The sequence below is a fragment of the Notolabrus celidotus genome, unplaced genomic scaffold, assembly GCF_009762535.1.
Source record: "Notolabrus celidotus isolate fNotCel1 unplaced genomic scaffold, fNotCel1.pri scaffold_140_arrow_ctg1, whole genome shotgun sequence".
Taxonomy (NCBI): domain Eukaryota; kingdom Metazoa; phylum Chordata; class Actinopteri; order Labriformes; family Labridae; genus Notolabrus; species Notolabrus celidotus.
Window position 1 is genome coordinate 64,375 of NW_023260017.1, and position 21,373 is coordinate 85,747.

At 44.6% G+C, this 21,373-nt stretch overlaps 1 protein-coding gene across 1 annotated transcript in view; it reads left to right on the forward strand.

Annotated features, from left to right (window-relative positions):
* The first annotated feature begins 5,869 nt into the window (after window positions 1-5,869).
* Window positions 5,870-21,373, forward strand: part of nagpa (N-acetylglucosamine-1-phosphodiester alpha-N-acetylglucosaminidase) — a 30,464-nt gene continuing 14,960 nt past the window's right edge. The window contains exons 1-5 of the mRNA XM_034678376.1: window positions 5,870-6,083; window positions 11,163-11,368; window positions 11,458-11,725; window positions 19,907-20,046; window positions 21,250-21,358. Coding sequence (XP_034534267.1) covers window positions 5,995-6,083; window positions 11,163-11,368; window positions 11,458-11,725; window positions 19,907-20,046; window positions 21,250-21,358 — 812 coding nt within the window. The 5' untranslated portion in view covers window positions 5,870-5,994. The remainder of the gene's footprint in view (window positions 6,084-11,162; window positions 11,369-11,457; window positions 11,726-19,906; window positions 20,047-21,249; window positions 21,359-21,373) is intronic.

Genomic DNA, 21,373 nt, shown 5'->3' on the forward strand with positions numbered 1-21,373 from the left:
GATTAGGGTTAGGGTTAGGGTTTGGATTAGGGTTAGGGTTTGGATTAGGGTTAGGGTTAGGATTAGGGTTAGGGTTAGGATTAGGGTTAGGGTTAGTGTAAGGGTAAGGATTAGGGTTAGGTGTTACAATTACGGTTAGGGTTAGGGTAAGGATTAGGGTTAGGGTTAGGGTTTGGATTAGGGTTAGGGTTAGGGTCAGGATTAGGGTTACAGTTAGGGTTAGGATTAGGGTTAGGGTTAGGATTAGGGTTAGGGTTAGGGTTAGGTTTGGATTAGGGTTAGGATTAGGGTAAGGGTTAGGGTTAGGGTTGGATTAGGGTTAGGGTTAGGATTAGGGTCAGGGTTAGGATTAGGGTTAGGGTTTGGATTAGGAGGGTTAGGATTAGGTTAGGGTTAGGGTCAGGATTAGGGTTAGGATTAGGGCTAGGGTTAGGGTTAGGGTTTGGATTAGGGTTAGGGTTTGGGTTAGGGTTAGGTTTGGATTAGGGTTAGGGTTTGGATTAGGGTTAGGGTTAGGATTAGGGTTAGGTTAGGGTTAGGGTCAGGATTAGGGTAAGGATTAGGGCTAGGGTTAGGGTAGGGTTTGGATTAGGGTTAGGGTTTGGATTAGGGTTAGGGTTAGATTAGGGTTAGGGTTAAGGTTAGGGTCAGGATTAGGGTTAGGGTAAGGGTAAGGGTTAGGGTTAGGATTAGGGTTAGGGTTAGGGTTTGGATTAGGGTTAGGGTTTGGATTAGGGTTAGGGTTAGGATTAGGGTTAGGTTAGGGTTTGGATTAGGGTTAGGGTTTGGATTAGGGTTAGGGTTAGGGTTAGGGTTAGGATTAGGGTTAGGGTTAGGGTCAGGATTAGGTCTAGGGTTAGGGTTTGGATTAGGTTAGGATTAGGGTTATGATTAGGGTAGGGTTAGGGTTAGGTCAGGATTAGGGTTATGGTTAGGATTAGGGTTAGGTAAGTGTAAGGATTAGGGTTAGGGTTAGGGTCAGGATTAGGGTTAGGGTTAGTGTAGGGTAAGGATTAGGGTTAGGTGTTACAATACGGTTAGGGTTAGGGTCAGGATTAGAGTTAGGGTTAGGGTTTGGTTTAGGTTAGGGTTAGGTTAGGTCAGGATTAGGGTTAGGTTAGGGTTAGGGTAAGAAGGGTTAGGGTTAGGGTTAGGAGGTTAGGGTGAGGTTAGGGTTAGGGTCAGGATTAGGAGGGGGTTTGGATTAGGTAAGTGTAAGGATTAGGGTTAGGGTTAGGATTAGGGTTAGGGTTAGTGTAAGGGTAAGGATTAGGGTTAGGTGTTACAATTACGGTTAGGGTTAGGGTCAGGATTAGAGTTAGGGTTAGGTTTGTGATTAGGGGTTAGGGTTAGGGTCAGATTAGGTCTGGTTAGGGTTTGGATCAGGGTTAGGATCAGGGTTAGGATTAGGGTTATGGTTAGGGTTAGGGTCAGGATTAGGGTTATGGTTAGGATTAGGGTTAGGGTAGTGAAGGATTAGGGTTGGGTTAGGGTTTGGATTAGGGTTAGGGTTAGGGTTTGGATTAGGGTTAGGGTTAGGGTTAGGGTTTGGATTAGGGTTAGGGTTAGAGTTAGGGTTAGGGTTGGATTAGGGTTAGGGTTTGGATTAGGGTTAGGGTTGGATTAGGGTTAGGGTTAGGGTTAGGGTTTGGATTAGGGTTAGGGTTTGGATTAGGGTTAGGGTTAGGTTTAGGGTTAGGGTTAGGATTAGGGTTAGGGTTAGGGTTACAGTTAGGGTAAGGATTAGGGTTAGGGTTACAGTTAGGGTTGGATTAGGGTAAGGGGTTACCATTACGGTTAGGGTTAGGGTCAGGATTAGGGTTAGGGTTAGGGTTTGGATTAGGTTAGGGTTAGGATTAGGTTAGGGTTAGGTCAGGATTAGGGTTAGGGTTAGGTTAGGATAGGGTTAGGGTTAGGGTTAGGGTCAGGTATGGGTTACAGTTCGGTTAGGATTAGGGTTAGGGGTTAGAGTTAGGGTTAGGATTAGGGTTAGGGTTAGGGTTTGGATAGGGTTAGGGTTTGGATTAGGGTTAGGGTTAGGGTTAGTGTTAGGATTAGGGTTAGGGTTAGGATTAGGGTTAGGGTAGGTTAGGATTAGGGTAGGGTTTGGATTAGGGTTAAGGTTTTGGTTAGGGTTAGGATTAGGGCTAGGGTTAGGGTTAGGGTTTGGATTAGGGTTAGGGTTTGGATTAGGGTTAGGTTAGGGTTTGGATTAGGTTAGGGTTAGGGTTTGGATTAGGGTTAGGGTTAGGATTAGGGTTAGGGTTAGATTAGGATTAGGGTTAGGGTTAGGATTAGGGTTAGGGTTAGGGTCAGGATTAGGGTTAGGGTTAGGGTTAGGGTAAGGGTAAGGATTAGGGTTAGAGTTAGGGTCAGGATTAGGGTTAGGGTTAGGGCAAGGGTAAGGATTAGGGTTAGGTTTGGGTTAGGGTTAGGATTAGGGTTAGGGTTAGGATTAGGGTTAGGGTTAGGGTTAGGATTGGGTTTAGGGTTAGGGTTTGGATTAGGGTAAGGGTAAGGATTAGGGTTAGGTTTGGGTTAGGGTTAGGATTAGGGTTAGGGTTAGGATTAGGGTTTGGATCAGGGTTAGGGTTAGGGTTAGGGTCAGGATTAGGGTTAGGGTTAGGGTTAGGATTAGGGTTAGGGTTAGGATTAGGGTTAGGTTTGGGTAGTCAGGATTTAGGGTTAGGTTTTAGAATTAGGGTAGGGGTTAGGGTAGGGTCAGGATTAGGATTAGGTTAGGATTAGGGTTAGGATTAGGGTTAGGGTTAGGATTTCGGTTAGGGTTAGGTTTGGGTTAGGGTTAGGGTTAGGTCAGGATTAGGGGGACGTTAGGGTTAGGTCAGGATTAGGGTTAGGGTTAGGGTTTGGATTAGGGTTAGGGTTTGGATTAGGGTTAGGTTTGGATTAGGATTAGGGTTAGGGTTAGGTTTAGGGTTTGAATTAGGGTTAGGCTTTGGATTAGGGTTAGGGTTTGGATTAGGGTTAGGGTTAGGGTTTGGATTAGGGTTAGGGTCAGGATTAGGGTTAGGATAGGGCTAGGGTTAGGGTTAGTTGGATTAGGGTTAGGGTTTGGATTAGGGTTAGGTTAGGATTAGGTGGGTTAGGTTATGGGATTAGGGTTAGGGTTTGGATTAGGGTTAGGGTTAGGTTTAGGGTTAGGGTAGGATTAGGTTAGGGTTAGGGTTACGTTAGGGTAAGGATTAGGGGTAGGTTACAGTTAGGGTTAGGATTAGGGTAAGGGTTACAATACGGTTAGGGTTTAGGGTCAGGATTAGGGTCGGGTTAGGGTTGGATTAGGGTTAGGTTAGGATTAGGGTAGGGTTAGGGTCAGGATTAGGGTTAGGGTTAGGGTTAGGATAGGGTTAGGGTTAGGGTTAGGGTTAGGGTCAGGATTAGGGTTACAGTTAGGGTAGGATTAGGGTAGGGTTAGAGTTAGGGTTAGGGTTGGATAGGGTTAGGGTTAGGGTTTGTATTAATGTTAGGGTTAGGGTTTGGATTAGGGTTAGGGTTTGGATTAGGGTTAGGGTTAGGGTTAGGGTTAGGGTTAGGGTTAGGGTTAGGGTTAGGATTAGGGTTAGGGTTAGGGTTAGGATTAGGATTAGGGTTAGGGTTAGGGTTAGGATTAGGATTAGGGTTAGGGTTAGGGTTAGGGTTAGGGTTCGGATTAGGATTAGGGTTGGGTTGGGGTTAGGGTTAGGGTTTAGGGTTAGGCTTAGTGTTAGGGTTAGGGTTAGGATTAGGGTTAGGGTTAGGATTAGGGTTAGGGTTAGGGTTAGGGTAGGGTTAGGATTAGGGTTAGGGTTAGGGTTAGGATTAGGGTTCGGATTAGGGTTAGGGTTAGGATTAGGGTTAGGGTTAGGGTTAGGGTTAGGATTAGGCTTAGGGTTAGGGTTAGGATTAGGGTTTGGGTTAGGGTTAGGATTAGGGTTAGGGTTAGGGTTAGGGTTAGGATTAGGATTAGGGTTAGGGTTAGGGTTAGGGTTAGGGTTCGGATTAGGATTAGGGTTGGGTTGGGGTTAGGGTTAGGGTTAGGGTTAGGATTAGGGTTAGGATTAGGGTTAGGATTAGGGTTAGGGTTAGGATTAGGGTTAGGGTTGGGTTAGATTAGGGTTAGATTAGGGTTAGGGTTAGGGTTAGATTAGGGTTAGGATTAGGGTTAGGGTTTGGGTTAGATTAGGATTAGGATTAGGATGAGGGTTAGGGTTAGGATTAGGGTTAGGATTAGGGTTAGGGTTAGGGTTAGGGTTAGGGTAAGATTAGGGTTAGGGTTAGGGTTAGGGTTTGGGTTAGGGTTTGGATTAGGGTTTGGGTTAGGGTTAGGGTTAGGGTTAGGATTAGGGTTAGGGTTAGGGTTAGGGTTTGGGTTAGGTTTGGATTAGGGTTAGGATTAGGATTAGGATTAGGGTTAGGGGTTAGGATTAGGGTTAGGATTAGGGTTAGGGTTAGGGTTAGGGTTAGGGTTAGGGTTAGGATTAGGGTTTGGGTTAGGGTTAGGGTTAGGGTTAGGATTAGTATTAGCATTAGGGTTAGGGTTAGGATTAGGGTTAGGATTAGGGTTAGGGTTAGGGTTAGGGTTAGGATTAGGGTTAGGGTTAGGGTTAGGATTAGGGTTAGGGTTAGGGTTAGGATTAGGGTTAGGGTTAGGGTTAGGATTAGGGTTAGGGTTAGGGTTAGGATTAGGGTTAGGGTTAGGGTTAGGATTAGGGTTAGGGTTAGGGTTAGGATTAGGGTTAGGGTTAGGGTTAGGATTAGGATTAGGATTAGGGTTAGGGTTAGGGTTAGGATTAGGGTTAGGGTTAGGGTTAGGATTAGGGTTAGGGTTAGGATCAGGATTAGGGTTAGGGTTAGGGTTTGGGTTAGGGTTAGGATTAGGGTTTGGGTTAGGGTTAGGATTAGGGTTTGGGTTAGGGTTAGGGTTAGGGTTAGGGTTAGGGTTTGAACCAGAACTAAACTCCAGCAAACAGAACCAGAACCAAACTCAAGCAACCTGAACCAGAACCGAACCAGAACCGAACCAGAACCGTATCAGACCCAAACCAGAACCGAACCAGAACCGAACCAGTATCGAACCAGAACCGAACCAGAACCGAACCGAACCAGAACCGAACCAGAATCGAACCAGAACCGTATCAGACCCGAACCAGAACCGAACCAGACCCAAACCAGACCCGAACCAGAACCGAACCAGAACCGAACCAGTATCGAACCAGAACCGAACCGGAACCGAACCAGAATCAAACCGGAACCGAACAGAACCAGAAACAAACCGAACCAGAACCGAACTCAAGTTAACAGAACCAGAACCAAACTGGAGCAAACATTATTAATGTCCTCAGGTTGGCATTGATTAAAATCAGATCCCTCAGCTTGGATGGTGTGGTCCGGTTTCTCCTCTCAGTGAGTATTTGCCCGGTCTTTGAGAAGAACCCTAACCCTAACCCTCTCAGAAGGAACAGATGAAGCCACGATACACAGCCTCCCCTCCATCACCTGTATCCTATATCCTCACATGTGATTGGCCGCATGGCCGCCATGCTGACCAATCAAATCAAAGTTCTGCTGTGAGCAGAGCTGGGGCTGAGCACTGAGAGAGCTAAGCAGGGAAAGGAACTAACTGGGAGCCGGCTCTCTCTGGATGTGAGCCGGCTCTTCTGATCCACTATAAAGCATCGACTCTCAGAGCTGCAGCTTTTGATCATGACATCACTAATGTGTTTAATCTGTGTTACAGTTATGAGGGGGTCCTTGGACTATCTTCTCACCTGTAAAGGGGCCCCTTCAAACTCCAAAGAGTTTGAGAACCCCTGATTTAAAAATCTGCAGTTTTGCTCATTCGGGCTTTTATTTTGTAGAGTAACAGGAAGTGACGTGTGGGTGTGTTTACAGTGTGTGTGTATGTGTCAGCTGGATCATGAGCTGGATGATGATGTGGGGACCAGCCTGGGACCAGCCGGTGCAGAGGGGTCTGTAGCCGGGTAGTAGTCCTCCTTTATGGCCGCAGGGTCGCTGAGGGGTCCGGTCCTGGTTCTGCTGCTGCTGCTGGGACTCCGGGTCCGGCTCACCGGGACCCAGACCGTCCGGTAAGACCCACAGTCCCCTTTTAATGAAGCTGCTGAAGTTAACCTGTATGATATTAACCCAGACTCCATCAGACCACCTGGAGGAGGTTCTCCTCCACCTGGAGGGTTCCACAGGTGAAGGAACAAATCAGACCCACGAGCAGGAACTGCTGTAGTAGATACATGCATGAAACGCGCATGCGCACTGTGCTCTAAACTACAGAGGTCTGTTGAAACTTGTTCCATATTCTTTCTTGAGACTCTTAAATCTGCAGAATTAGAACCCTTTAACACTTTAACATAAAATATCAACTTTATTTAAAACAGAGTTTTTCAGTAGAAATTTAATATAATGTTAAACTCATTTAAAATCTGTTGAGCAACATCTTTAAACTCTTATCAGAGCTCAAAGTCCACATGTGTGTGAGTGGCTTATCTCTAACTAAATCAACAATCTCACTTTAAAGTTGAATAACTTTCATTTAAATGACTTTAATGAGTACAGACTGTGGTTAACATTCATTAAATGTAGTGTTAGCTGCTCTGTGTGAATGCAAACAGCAGGAAATAAATCCCTAAAGCACTCTGTAAGTCACTAAATGAGTCCTGTCATACCGTTTCAGTGTCATTCTTCAAGTAAACACATTTTATTTTGAAAGGCTGCTGCAGGTTGAGTTTTTGGCCACAGGATGGCGCTGTCCAGTGAGACATTACTGTCAGAAAGGTACACAACAAACCTCCTCTCCTCCTTATTTTAGACTCAATGCATGCAAAATAAAATGTTTTAATTGTTTTGTTTTTATTTTGATTATGATGGTCTATAGCTTGAAAAATGTAAAATATTTTATAGGATCAAAAAAAAAGATTAAAAACAGAATTTCTCAACTTATACAAACTAATGTTAAATTAAAGGTGAGGCAGGTTTATTGACTGTATTCCACCTTTCATGCACAGAGGCAGCTCAGTTTAAAAGAGGGAAGAGAGAGTGAAATATTACAATATATTCAACATACTGAATTTATTAATTAGACTAAAAGTGTTTTAAAAGTGGCTTAAAGATAATTAAAATATAAGAATTAAATAACTTCAGCACAGCAATATAAATCAATTAATAAATCAATCAAGCTTTATTTATAAAGAACCTTTCATACACATCAAATGAAATTCAAAGTGTTTTACAGTGACTGAAATAATAAAAATATAATAAAAAATAAAATAATTATAGTCAAAATAATAAATAAAAATAAAATTAATAATATTAAAAATAATAAATAGATAATGTATATTAATAAAAATAGAATAATGGAAACAAATTCTACATATTAAAAAACAAAAATAGATTTTGAAGAAAAGAATAACGCACACAAACAACAATAAAATATATTTAATTTTATTTAAGAGGTAAAAAATTTATTAAAGTGTCAAAAGAACAAAAATAATTTAGAAAGTGAAAATAAATATATAAAAAAGTGTAAGGATAAAAATTCAAGATAAATACAGGAACGAAAAATATCAATGAAACTCAGTAGATAAATTAAAAAGGCAAGTAATTAAAAATAGTTAGTGAGTTAGTTACAATTAATAAACTATAAAACAATATTAATACGAATATAAAACATTTAAATAATAAATGAGAGCAAAACATAGTAATCTAAAAAAAAAGGTGCAGGTTGTAGGATTCATTTAAACAGAAATATTTTTAGTTAATCAGGCTCAAAACATCTTATAAATTCAGATGAACAGATTAGTGTTAAGGTAAGAAAACACTCAGGATGCACTCAACATTGAGCTCAGTTCATCTCAGATAAACACAGGATCACAGAGTCTGCAGGGAGACGGTGTTTAACATGTTCACAGAGTGTCTACAGTTAGCAGAGCTAGCTCCACCTGCAGCGTCCTCATGCCTGTGCTGGTTCCTCAAGTCTCTGGTGGAGTGGTTACATGACTCAAAGCTGCTTCAAGTACTGCTCAAGTGTTTATCCAGGACTCTGCAGGAGCTGACCCGAGTCAGCTGATCTCTGATTGGTCGATTAATTTTTAACATATCAGAAAAAGAACCTGGAGGCCGGATCACCGTCTCAGAGCTCTGGACCTGAAGTCTGGAGCACGTAAAGGTGATTACAGGAGAAGTTACTGTGCCCTTGTCTTGAAGAGCAGTCAGGTCATGCTCCACATAAACACACACACACACACACACACACACACACACACACACACACACACACACACACACACACACTAACTGAGGCCTTGACAGTGCAGTTACATAACCGTGGAGTCCTCCTCCCCCGTGGAGACCTCAGCCTGACCTCAGATTTCTGTTCAGTAAATTGCAGAGAAAATGACAGTGTTTTATCCTGAGTGCTTCACAATGTTCCTACACACACACACACTGTCACACACACACACACACACACACACACACTGTCACACACACACATTCACACCGGGCTTCAGTCCATCAGCCCTGAACGCCCCGCTCTGCAGTCTCACCGTGTCCCAGACGTGCATTGATTTCTGAGGATGGTCTGACACACCGAGTCCAACATGTTGAAGTTACTGTCTGACGCTGTTTCATGAACTCATCATGGAGAAACACTCAGAGTCACTTCAACAGAAAACAGAAGATGTTTTAACATTTCACGTCTCAAATTGTCCAAACCAAGATGATAAAAATCCTCAGATGTCACTTTTTATTTGTTAACATCACAGAGAAACAAAACGTCTTGACTTAAAAGTGCTGCCTTGTTGCTCGATGTTTGATTCTCAAAAGTAGAAGAATGCTAAAAACTTTGTGTGCAGCCTTTAAAATATGAAGATTAACATTTTCTTTAACACTTGATATCACCTTTGATCAAATATCTGTAGGTGCATCAAAAGGTGAGATTTAAAGACTGTAAAGACATCAGCTGTCACTAGAGCAACTTAAATCAAAAGAAGTGTTTGAATAAACAGGAGAAATGCTTCCTCACTCCACATGTGCACATTTTATCAGTCTGCATGTAACATCCATGCTTTTCAACATCTTGGTGCACACACATGAGGCTAACCTGTCTCTCAGCTCCCCTTAGATGAACTGGTGTTGATTTAGTGATAAAAAAACAACAGTTTTTTAACATTACTGGCAGGTTGAAAACACAGGTATTGCATACATGGATGACCTGAAGCAGGGTTCCCAAAGTGGGGGTCAGGAGATGTCTTCCAGGTTATCTAAAATTGATATTTTACTCATTATTGTCAGAATATGGACAGAAATAGATATTAAATATGACTCCTAAGGTTAGGGTTAGTTAACAGTTAATTAACAAACACATCATTAGCTGCAGGTGAACTCATAACAGACACATGGGCATATAGGGGGGGTAATTTTCTGCAGGAGTTGGGAGTCTTTGGCGACCCATATTTTGGGGGTCGCAGGCTGAAAACTTTGGGAACCCCTGACCCTGAAGCAACTGGTTTTGTAGTTCGTAGCAGCAGAATAACACAAACAGAAAGCCCTGCAGTAAAAGAGGAACATTAAAGAGAGAGCAGAGGGATCACAGAGGCTAAGGAACAAGATAAAGCATGTGTTGTTTTCATCCGGAGACCTGAGAGAAACCACAGCTCCAACGTTTGGAAAAACACATTCCTTCATGTGATGAAACTGTTGGACTAACAGAGGCTGTGTGCTGAAATCACACGAGTCAACATGAAGACTGATGGACTCCACACTGAAACATATTCCAGTGTTGGGAGAAAGTTATTATTCTGTACATCGAGTCACCAGATGATGAAGCACTCTGTGTTTGATCTCACACGCGTTCACCTTCAGTCTCACTCTCTCACTCTGGTTTAAAAAGAAGTGCTCATCTTATTTCCTCACATCTCAAACAGCCTGAGTGACACCAATGTCCATTCTGATGGTGAATCCATGTGTTCAAAGTAAGCATACGTGATTAAATGTATGTGATACGGTCCATGTCATAAAAATCTCACTCCAGCAAGACACTCCAAGTTGGGAACTCTTAGTACTGTCATAAAATGTTAAAAAATCCTGAGATTAACCCTCCTGTGAAGGTGCAGGTCAAATGGATCCATTTTAAAGTGGTAAAAAAAGAATAAAATCAAATAAACAAAAATCTAAGTCATTTAAATGTATTGTATTTATATTTAAATGTACATTAAACATGATTTTTCATAAAAAAATGAGTGAATTCTCCTCAATGAACCATGATCTGTGAGGATTAAAGACCACCATTGCACTAAATATTAATTTAAATGGTTAATAATGAGATTTTTTTTTAATTTGGGTAATTAATTATGCTCAAGTTCACCCGGGAACATTATTACTGTCCCTAAGAAACAAACATTACAGGAGGGTTAAGGTTCATATTGTTGTTTTACATAGAAATTTAGAAGTTAAAGGATAAAAGTCAAAAAGCAGAACATTTTCACATCTGGAAACTTTAAAACAAAGAAAATAAAACAAGTTTTTGTTTGATAAATTACTCAAATGGTCAATTATTTACCATTTGAGTACATGAATCTCAATACAGAGATGTGCTTATATAGTTTTAGTATTTTAGAAGGTAACTCCTGTATTTAATCATCACAATGTTACCTATACATAGCATTAAATATCAGTCACCTGTCCCCTGCACTTTTTCTTGTATTTATTAAAAAAGAAGTAAATAATAAGCTTCTTTCAAAATAAGTGGAGGTATTTTTAAATGCAAAATTAATGGAATTTTAAATATGCAAAGAAACTAAAATAAAATAACTAAATAATAAAAAATTCTGTGATTAATTGTGATTAAAGAGAAATTCCTTGACAGCCCTACCTTTAAGAAACCTTAAAGAGACCTGTAGTTTTTTATATATATATATTTTTGGCCTTTATTTTATAGGACAGCTGAGGAGAGACAGGAAATGTGGGGAGTAGAGAGAAGGGGAAGACATGCAGGACATGATTGACTGGCCGGGAATCGAACCGGCGACCCCTGTGATGAGGACTGTAGCCTCTGTATGTGGGGCGCTTAGACCACTAGACCACCAGCGCCCCATGACCATTTAGTTTAGTGCTTCCCTTCAGCTCGTTATGGACCTTCTCTCTCCTCTCAGAGTCTCCATGAAAGATGACCTCCTGCTGCCGTACGCCAGCGGCCACGGACCCACACACTCTCACCGCTACGTCAGGGACTGTCAACCTGTCGCCCACGGTAACACCACCCACGAGACCTGGAAGTCCAGCGACTACATCGGAATGCCCGTGGCGGACTCCACCAACTTCGTGTCCAACGTGCCGGGCAGCTCCAGATGGGTTTACGGTGAGAGGCGGAGTCAGACCGACTTCCTGACCTCAGATCTATTCTTAAACTGACGCAGTAATTGGTTATATTTTCCTACCATGCTCCAGGTCACATGACGGTGGTCCACGACCCTCTGAGGACGGTGTCGGTGTTGGAGCCGGCGGGTCCTGGCGGCTGTGGGATGAGTCAGACCGCCACCGTGGAGGAAACGGCCTCAGTTGCAGGATGTCTGTACGCTCAGAACGCCGGCTACTTCAACACGCACACGGGCGCCTGTCTGGGAAATCTGGTGAGCGACGGCCGGCTGGTGCAGGACAGCGGCGGGATCCAGAACGTCCAGTTTGGGATCAGGAAGAACGGGACCCTGGTGTTCGGGTAAGAGACATCCGCTCATACAACTCGGTCTGAGAAACACATCCATGTCTTTAAACGACTCGGCTCAGGAAACAGCAGCTTTTATTTTGAAAGTGCTTGTGCCAACATCCTTTGGTGCATTTCCACCAAGAGTTCCGGGGTCTTTTAGCCCCAGAACTACTTCACCCTGAACTACAAGGTTCCTGGTCCCCCATTGTTGTCTGTGTTTCGACCGCGGGCTGAAGTCCCGGGTAGATTGTGTAAATCAGGCCAGTAAATGCACTACACCACCAGACCAGTAGAGGGCAGTAACACAAAGAGGAACGCCATTCATCACAGATGACACCATAGAAGCAGACGGACAGGCAGGTATCATTCTGAGCAACACAACAGTTAGCCTGTTAGCATGAAGAGACTCAGCTGGTCTGTTTTAGATGGTGCTATATTTCATCACAGATGGATTCACTGAATCAACACGTGAGAGGAGATAAGCGCGAGTAGCAAAGACGTTTCAACACGACTTTAAAATCCTTTGGCACTACACCACCAGACCAGTAGAGGGCAGTAAAACAAAGATGGATGCCATTCATCACAGATGGAAATAACAATGACTGTGAATGGTTTTTGGAAAAATTTGAAAAACAAAATTTGAAAAACAAAATTTGAAAAACAAAATTTGAAAAACAAAATTTTGAAAAAACAAAATTTGAAAAACAAAATTTGAAAAACAAAATCTGAATTTTTTTCTGAAAATAAAATTTAAAAAAAAAAATTTAAAAAAAAATTTGACAAAAACGATTTGAAATTGTTTTTTGAAAAAAAAAGACATTTTTGAAAAAAACATTTTGACAAAAAAATTTGAAAAAAAAATTTGACGGAAAAAATGACAAAAAAATTGGCCCAGAGCCTGTCGAAAAAAATTATTTTCCTTAAATTTGAAATTGTGCTCCAAAAGCAGAAAAACATGAAAAAAAGTGAAAATGTTGCGCCTGTGGTTAAAAACATGGAAAAAAGCAAAGAATGAATCAACACGTGAGAGGAGATAAGCGCGAGTAGCAAAGACGTTTCAACACGGCTTTAAAATCCTTTAGAACTCAAAAAGCCGTGATCGCAGAGATCGGCCGGTGTTTTGGTTTAAACGGCGACCCTGTTAACTGGAGACTCTCAGCCGGATGCATCCCTCATAAACGTCTTTAGACCATCATTAAATATCTGATGAGGATATTTTGAAATCTTAATAAAAACTAAACTAGTTTGCATTCCCAGGAACTCCCTCTGTGTTTCAACAGCTGTGTAAACTCCACAAACACTGACACGTTCAGCTGAAGGGCTCCAGTTTACAGGGTCACTTTTAAAAGCAGAACACCGGGAGGAGAGACGCATTCACGGTGGGCTGAGAGAAGACTACTGTTACAAGCTGCTAAATCAAGAGAATCACAGCTTCTTCTGTTGAAAAGTACACACACATACAAACAAGATAGAACAAATAAAAACTAATGAAAGAAAGAGAAATCAAGAGAATCACAGATATGTGTGATGTTATTGTGGACGGAGGGAGGAATAAAAACACTGAGGTTAATCTACCAATCAGACACGTTCAGGATTGCAGGCCCCGCCCCCCAAAAGACCTGGGACCTTTGAAAAGTACTACCCCCCTAGCAGGGGCTTTTCAGGGGGGAGATTATCTACCCCTGAACTAAATTTAGACCCTGGGTCCACTGGTCCTCTGGTTGAAAAACGCCTCTGGATTCAGGCAGCTTTTATTTTGAAAGGGCTTGTGCCACCATCCCTCATGAGAGTGAACTCCCGTGTTGCAACAAACCTTTGAGTATTTAGAAACTACATGTTGCATAAACTTCTGTTTTTCAGCCTGTGATGATGAAGTTCAGCCACACGAGGCTTCATGGAGCCGTCCAGCAGATCTCTGGTCCCTCTTCTTGTGTCCCTCTCTGATAAAGACCATAAACACGGCATGATATTGACTCATCAGACACTTTAATATCTCTCTGTTTACACGCTTTAAAACCACACAGCTGTCGCCGTGCCCGCCTTGTGGGTTTTATGATCCTGGACTCGACTCACCCCGGCTGATAATGTGCCGGTTATTTGAGACCAGCTCCTCCTCTGTCTGAGGACCTGAACCGAGGCGTGAAGCAGACTATCTGCAGCCGTGGTCTTAGATAAAGATAACGTTACCTGGAATCTGATTTCTTTAAACCTCTCTGAGCGTGCCGCAGGTGAGCGGGTCGCTCTCTCCAGGTGTCAACAAACGGATGGAGCAACAGTTTGAGGGCGTGAGAGGTGAAGTGTTCAGGAATAGTGAGGCTGAGATAAATTAAGGATGAAGATAAACAACAGAAAACCACAAGCTGTCTTTGGCATGTAAAACCAGACTAAAACCAGGTCTGCTGGTTTTTAAAAACATGCAGCTGGCTCTCTCTGACCCGGGTTATGTAAGCATGCTGGGCTCACTTGCACTGGACGATCCGTATCTGAGTATCAGGGCTGCGTGTTGGCTCGGGCACGGTGTCCCTCCTTGGACCTGGCGTGGTATGGAGAGGTCGGCTTCAGCACGACACAAGCGAGGACCTTTCAAGTCCTGACTCTGCAGAGGCGGGACCGTGTTGTGTTCAGATTTCAAGTCTCTGTTCAGTTCCAAATCTTTAAATATGTTCTCCGCTGGCAGGACAGATCTTCAGCTGAGATAGGATGTTTAAGTCGTGCAGTTACAGTAAAATTAACTTTAGATATCCAGTCCCCTCTTCCAGACAGGACTCAGTCTGATCTCATCTTAATCCACCATGAGCAGAGACCTTTGCAGCATTTAGCAAGTTACAGTGGCAAGGACAAACTTCCTTTAACAGGCAGAAACCTCCAGCAGGACCAGACTCATGTTAGACACACATCTGCTGAGACCGTGTTGGAGAGAGGGATAGAGGGAGATGAAGAGAGAGAGAGATGATAGTGGGGAGACGGATAGTAGTAGTTGTAGCAGCTGGAGTCTGGACCACGTCCACAGCAGCAGAGATCCAGAGGAACCTACGAGACAAGGGAGCTCAGGGACTCCAGAAAGGTCTAAGAAAAGAGAGAAGAGAGGGAGACCAGAAGAAAGAAAAAGAGGAGAAGAAATGGGGAAGGAATGGATAGAAGGAAAGGAGACATAAAGGATTAAGAAACATGGAAAGAACAAAGAGAGTAAGGAAGAAAGAAAAAAAGAAAGAAAGAAGGGATGGAGGGAAGGAAGGAAGGAAGGAAGGGAAGGAAGGAAAGGAAGAAAGAAGGAAAGGCAGAAAGAAAGAAATCAAGAAAGAAAGAAAGTAAGGAAGGGAGGAAGGAAGGAAGGAAGGAAGGAATGGAAGGAAGAAAGAAGGGAAGGAAGGAAGGAAGGAAGGAAGGAAGGAAGAAAGAAGGGAAGGAAGGAAGGAAGGAAGAAGGAAAGGAAGAAAGAAAGAAATCAAGAAAGAAAGAAAGGAAGGAAGGGAGGAAGGAAAGAAAGGAAGGAAGGAAAGGAAGGAAGAAAGAAGGAAAGAAAGGAAGGAAGGAAGGAAGGAAGGAAGGAAGAAAGAAAGAAAGAAAGAAAGAAAGAAAGAAAGAAAGAAAGAAATCAAGAAAGAAAGAAAGGAAGGAAGGAAGGAAGGAAGGAAGGGAAGGAAGAAAGAAGGGAAGGAAGGAAGGAAGAAAGAAGGAAAGGAAGAAAGAAAGAAATCAAGAAAGAAAGGAAGGAGGGAAGGAAGGAAGGAAGGGAAGGAAGGGAAGGAAGGAAGGAAGGAAGGAAGGAAGGAAGGAAGGAAGGAAGGAAGGAAGGAAGGAAGGAAGGAAGGAAGGAAGGAAGGACAGGAAGAAAGAAAGGAAGAAAGAAAGGAAGGAAGGAAGGAAGGAAGGAAAGGAAGAAAGAAGGAAAGGAAGGAAGGAAGGAAAGGAAGAAAGAAGGAAAGGAAGGAAGGAAGGAAGGAAAGAAGGAAAGAAGGACAGGAAGAAAGAGAGAAAGAAAGGAAGGAAGAAAGAAAGAAAGAAAGAAAGAAAGGAAGGAAGGAAGGAAGGAAGGAAGGGAACGAAGGAAAGTAAGAAAGAAGGAAAGGAAGGAAGAATAAAAGAAAGAAAGAAAGGAAGGAAGGAAGGAAGGAAAGGAAGGAAGGAAAGTAAGAAAGAAGGAAAGGAAGAAAGAAAGAAAGGAAGAAAGAAAGGATGAATAACAGACCCCAAAAAAGGAATCTACAGCAGAGATCCAGAGGACAAGGGAGCTCAGGGACTCCAGGTCGGTCTATGGTTAGTAACTTTAATGGGACAGGAAGAGTTAAAGTGAGAGACAGGCAGAGAGAGGAGAGAGAGGGAAAGACAGGATCCCAGTGTGTCAGTCTAAGATCTGTGTCAGTCTGAACTAAGACTTCAGTTTTGTCCAGAGAGCTCAATCCTTGAAACATCTCCCTCTAAGAGCTCCTGGGATAACTGACCTGAGGGATCAAAGTAAACCATGAAACTTCTTCCTCATAGACCTCACTCTCCCTCTTCCTGATCCATGTTTCTGAAATCTCTTCAGCTTACGTTTGACTTTCAGTTTCCCTCCTCGACCTTCACCTTCTGTGTTATTTGACCCTGAAACAGTCCGAGGTCTGAGATATCTTCGTATCTTTTTAATGCATCACAGAATGGATGCATGGTCGATCTGCCTCTCAAAGATCTGCAGTGATCAGAGTGTTCGTACGTCTTTAGAGGAGGTGTGCAGGTGAATGAGAGGGTTGAGTTTGGAGTCACTTCAGGTGAGTGATAACAGATAAAAACTCTGCCCTGTGTTCACTTGAAGATGTTGTGCAGAGGTTTAATGTGAGGTGAGGACGCTCAAACAGAAGATCACAACACTTTAAAAACATCCAGTGAGCAGACCAGTTTCTCACCAGCTTCAGACGCTCTTCAGATTGAAATAGAACCTCTTGGCTGATGGTTTGAGGTTAGGTAATTGAGGTAAGACGAGGAGGAGATATTTAACATTAAAAATAACCGCAGAGGGCACAGAGTTGTCACTTGTGTAACTGGAAAAGGTGGCTTCAAGCCAGCTGCCAGCACATCAGTTTGACCAACCAGAGCTGAGTTACAGTAATCAGACTCAGAGCTGCAGGAAGGAAAACTGCAGAAGAAGAAGAAGTCACAGATTCTATGAGCTGTGGAGGTTTGTCTGCTGAGCAACAGAGAGAAAGTCCTCCAGTGATTTAATGTGAAGACTGTTTATGTGGTTTTAAATAGAGATGATCTGAAGCCAGAACATTCTCAGTCTTTAATCTGAGTATAAATCCGGTCTAAAGAAAAGAAATCACTGGGATAACAATCACAGAGTTATTTATCACAGATAAACTCAGAGTCTGCAGGTACATTATGTCATATTGGTTTTTACAGAGTGTGTCTACCATTAGCAGAGCTAGCTCCACCATGCCTGTGCTGGTTCCTCATTTCTCTGGCCACCTTTAGAACATGAAGATTTACATTTATCTTTAGGCTTTTGGCCCTTGGTGCGTCAAAAGGTGAGATTTAAAGACATCAGAGAGCTTTCACTAGAGCTGCATTAAACATCTGAAAGTCATTCTTATTGCAAAGTTGGCATTTGCAATTTGCACTCCACGTTTCACCAGTGAGATGGCGGTATGGCTGTAACGTCTATGGTTAACATTGGACTTCCACCAGATCTGTGTCCGGTCCGTCTCCAATGAGATCCCTTTTCTTGTCTCTTCTGTCCTCTCTTCCCATATGAAACTGAGGGATGAGGAGGAGGTAGAGCGTGCAGAACTAACCCTGCAAGGCCAAGCCATAGCCTAGATAAAATTCTGGCCCTTGCTCTGTCTTCCTCTTCGTCTTTCTGTCATCTCTCTATTCTCTTGTCTCTTATCTTCCCTCCTCCCTTATGAAACTGAGAAAAAAGGGGGAGGTAGAGCGTACAGCCTCACACGGGACTTCCACCAGATGCGTGTCCTGTCCGTCTCCGATCCCCTACGGTCCGGCTCCGTGCTCTCTCGTCTGTCGACACCCACTGTCTGCGATTTCAGGACCGCCAGACAACTGGATTGTTTCCCCTTGGTAATCCCTGAATCCAGGATTCTCCTCCTCCTCCTCTCCTCATCCATGTTGTCTTTCTGGTCCTCTGAAAACCTCTGACCTGTTGACTCCAGGCCTGGCTCCGCTCATCATGACTTTGGTTTGTTGTTGTAGTTAAGTGAAATACGATCTGGTGATAACACAGAGTGTTTTATTCTGAAAATTAACCGGATGTTTTCATTTTGTTTTGGTGAAACCTGACTTCCTGTCCCGCTCCATCTGCTCTGTTGAGATTGATGTGTCGTGCTCCGGCATCCGGCACAAATAGAAGTCTTGTGTATCTGATCCGGAGGACTCCGACCTGCAGGATCAGAGACGCAGCCGGAACGTAAACAGAGCGGATCCAGTGGAAGTTAACACATTGACTAGAATAGAAACCGATCAGATCCAGAGCTGTGACAGACCGGACATGGATCTGGTGGAATGTGGCCGTTAGATTAATTGTTGTTAAAGCTGGGGTTGGTAGTCACAGAAAACTAGCATGAATTTAAATGTATCATGTCCTCAGGACTCCATCTAACCCCTCCTCCCCTTCCCTTGTAGCTCCTCCAAAATGACACCCGCGCTCACATACACGAGCGCCTCTGATCCACGACCATATGATGGTGACTGATTCAAAACCGGTCCTCGGTGCATTGTTTGAGTTTGTTTGTCTTTTCTCTTTGTGATTAAGTCTCATGATCACACCATGCTCATCCTGTATCTTATTTATTTATCTCCTCCTCCTCCTCCTGCCTCTCCTCCTCCTCCTCCTGCCTCTCCTCCTCCTCCTCCTCCTCCTGCCTCTCCTCCTCCTCCTCCTCCTCCTCCTCCTCCTCCTCCTCCTGCCTCTCCTCCTCCTCCTCCTCCTCCTCCTCCTCCTGCCTCTCCTCCTCCTCCTCCTCCTCCTCCTGCCTCTCCTCCTGCCTCTCCTCCTCCTCCTCCTCCTCCTCCTCCTCCTCCTCCTCCTTCTCCTCCTGCCTCTCCTAATCCTCCTCCTCCTGCCTCTCCTAATCCTCCTCCTCCTCCTCCTTCTCCTCCTGCCTCTCCTCCTCCTCCTCCTCCTCCTCCTCCTCCTCTTCCTCCTCCTCCTTCTCCTCCTGCCTCTCCTAATCCTCCTCCTCCTCCTCCTCCTCCTCCTCCTACTTTTCCTCCTCCTCATCCTGCCTCTCCTCCTCCTCCTCCTCCTCCTCCTCCTGCCTCTCCTAATCCTCCTCCTCCTCCTCCTGCCTCTCCTCCTTCTCCTCCTGCCTCTCCTAATTCTCCTCCTCCTCCTCCCCCTCCTCCTCCTACTTTTCCTCCTCCTCCTCCTCCTCCTCCTCCTCCTCCTCCTCCTCCTCCTCCTCCTCCTCCTGCCTCTCCTAATCCTCCTCCTCCTCCTCCTCCTCCTCCTCCTCCTCCTCCTCCTCCTCCTCCTGCCTCTCCTCCTCCTCCTCCTCCTCCTTCTCCTCCTGCCTCTCCTAATCCTCCTCCTCGTCCTCGTCCTCCTCCTCCTCCTCCTCCTCCTCCCCCTCCTCCTCCTACTTTTCCTCCTCCTCCTCCTCCTCCTCCTCCTCCTCCTCCTCCTCCTCCTTCTCCTCCTGCCTCTCCTAATCCTCCTCCTCCTCCTCCTCCTCCTCCTCCTCCTCCTACTTTTCCTCCTCCTCCTCCTGCCTCTCCTCCTCCTCCTCCTCCTCCTGCCTCTCCTCCTCCTCCTCCTCCTCCTCCTTCTCCTCCTGCCTCTCCTAATCCTCCTCCTCCTCCTCCTCCTCCTCCTCCTCCTCCTCCTCCTCCTCCTCCTCCACCTTCTCATCCTGCCTCTCCTCCTCCTCCTCCCCCTCCTCCTCCTGCTTTTCCTCCTCCTCCTCCTCCTCCTCCTCCTCCTCCTCCTCCTCCTCCTCCTCCTGCCTCTCCTAATCCTCCTCCTCCTCTTCCTTCTCTTCCTCCTCCTCCTCCTCCTCCTCCTCGTCCTCCTCCTCCCAGGGATTAGTCACAGCCCATAGAAGAGTGCTGTAATGACCTGTAGATGAGTCACCTGCAGTCAGTCGTCAGTACAAACATCATGTTCCTCCCCATTAAGTTAATTAACAGCTGCTGTTTGGAGGGTGTGAGTGTCTGATCGTCACGATGCCTTTAAACAAACACTGACGCTCTTCCTCTCAGGTATCTGTCTCAGGATGACGTTCTGGACAAGTCCAACCCGTTTGTCCAGCTGATCAGCGGCGTGGTGTGGCTGCTGAGGAACGGAGAGGTTTACATCAACCAGAGTCTGGTGGCCGAGTGCAACAACATGCAGGAGACAGGTACGGACTGGGACCACATGGGGAGGTAGAAGCAGCTTCAGGATTTTAGAGTTTGACGGTTTGAATAGGGCCTAATGCAGATTGACTCACTTTTGGGGTCTGCCTTAAGTGGACATTTGGGGAACTGCAGTTTTTGGGACTTCTTTCAGCCTTGAAAGTTGAAGCTTGATGTTCAAAGATAAAGTGAAAATCCTGTGAGCTGGTTTGGACTAATAAACCTGGACTCTGTATCAGCAGCTGCTCAGACTTTATCAAGGCTTTCCCTGAATTCACTTTTTATCACCCAGAGTTCAAACCCTCCCTGATCCCTCCCTCCGTGTTACCCTCGGTTCACCTCAGACCGGCATGAGAGGCAGAAACTGGACCAGCTCTGGTTCAGCTGTAATTAAGTGTAACTGTATCTCTGCCCTGCTGTGTTTGCATAACACGGAACCTCATCTGTGACCTGACGTGACTCCATCACACCGCCGGAGCACAACACCGCCCGGTTTCTGTAACAATGACAGCAAAGTGGAGCGAGCAGAGTTTAACGCCGGGCTCCTTCAGCACACGCCTCGTTCTGATCCGAATACCACAGATATCAAAGGATTCACGCCGCAATAAAGACGGAGAGCGTTCCCAGAACTCATCCGGCTCTGCTTACACGAAGCTGAAACTCGACCTCTGCTTTGAATGAACTCATCGCCGTGTTATCAAACTCTGCAGACGGACAGACGGACAGACGGACAGACAGAGCGGGCATCGGGTTACAGAGCTGACACTAACAGCAGAATATCCAGGTCAGACAGCAACAAATAAAAGACTCCATATAAAAACACAGGCTCTGCTTTTTGCACCGGTTATCTCACACCTGTGTTACTTCACCTTCATGAGTCCAGAGCCGGGACTCTGACTCCCTGTGCTGAATGCTGCTGCTGCTCCAAGACCTAGACCACATGGGAACAGGGTTTTAAGAGACTGTGCAGTTCATGTGGCTCTTATTAAATGAGATATATCCTAATAGGCAGGAGAGAAGCATGCAGAAGGAGATTTAGAGCATGCATTGAGTTTGATAGCTGCAAAATCTGTATTGATTTTGAGTTGTCTGATCCACAAATGTTAAACTTTAGGACTCTCCTTCTTGAGGTGTCTCCAGGAGAGGTGTCTCAGGAGTCCAGCAGAGATATTTTTGTCACTGAAACACTTGTTTTTTTTCCTCTGCAGGGGTTTTCCGCACGTTCGTGGACGTGAAGTCGGCCAGGACAGCGGTGGGCCACGACGCCAGGGGCAGACTGGTCCTGTTTCAGATCGACGGACAGACCGGAATCAGAGGGTGAGAGAGACCGAG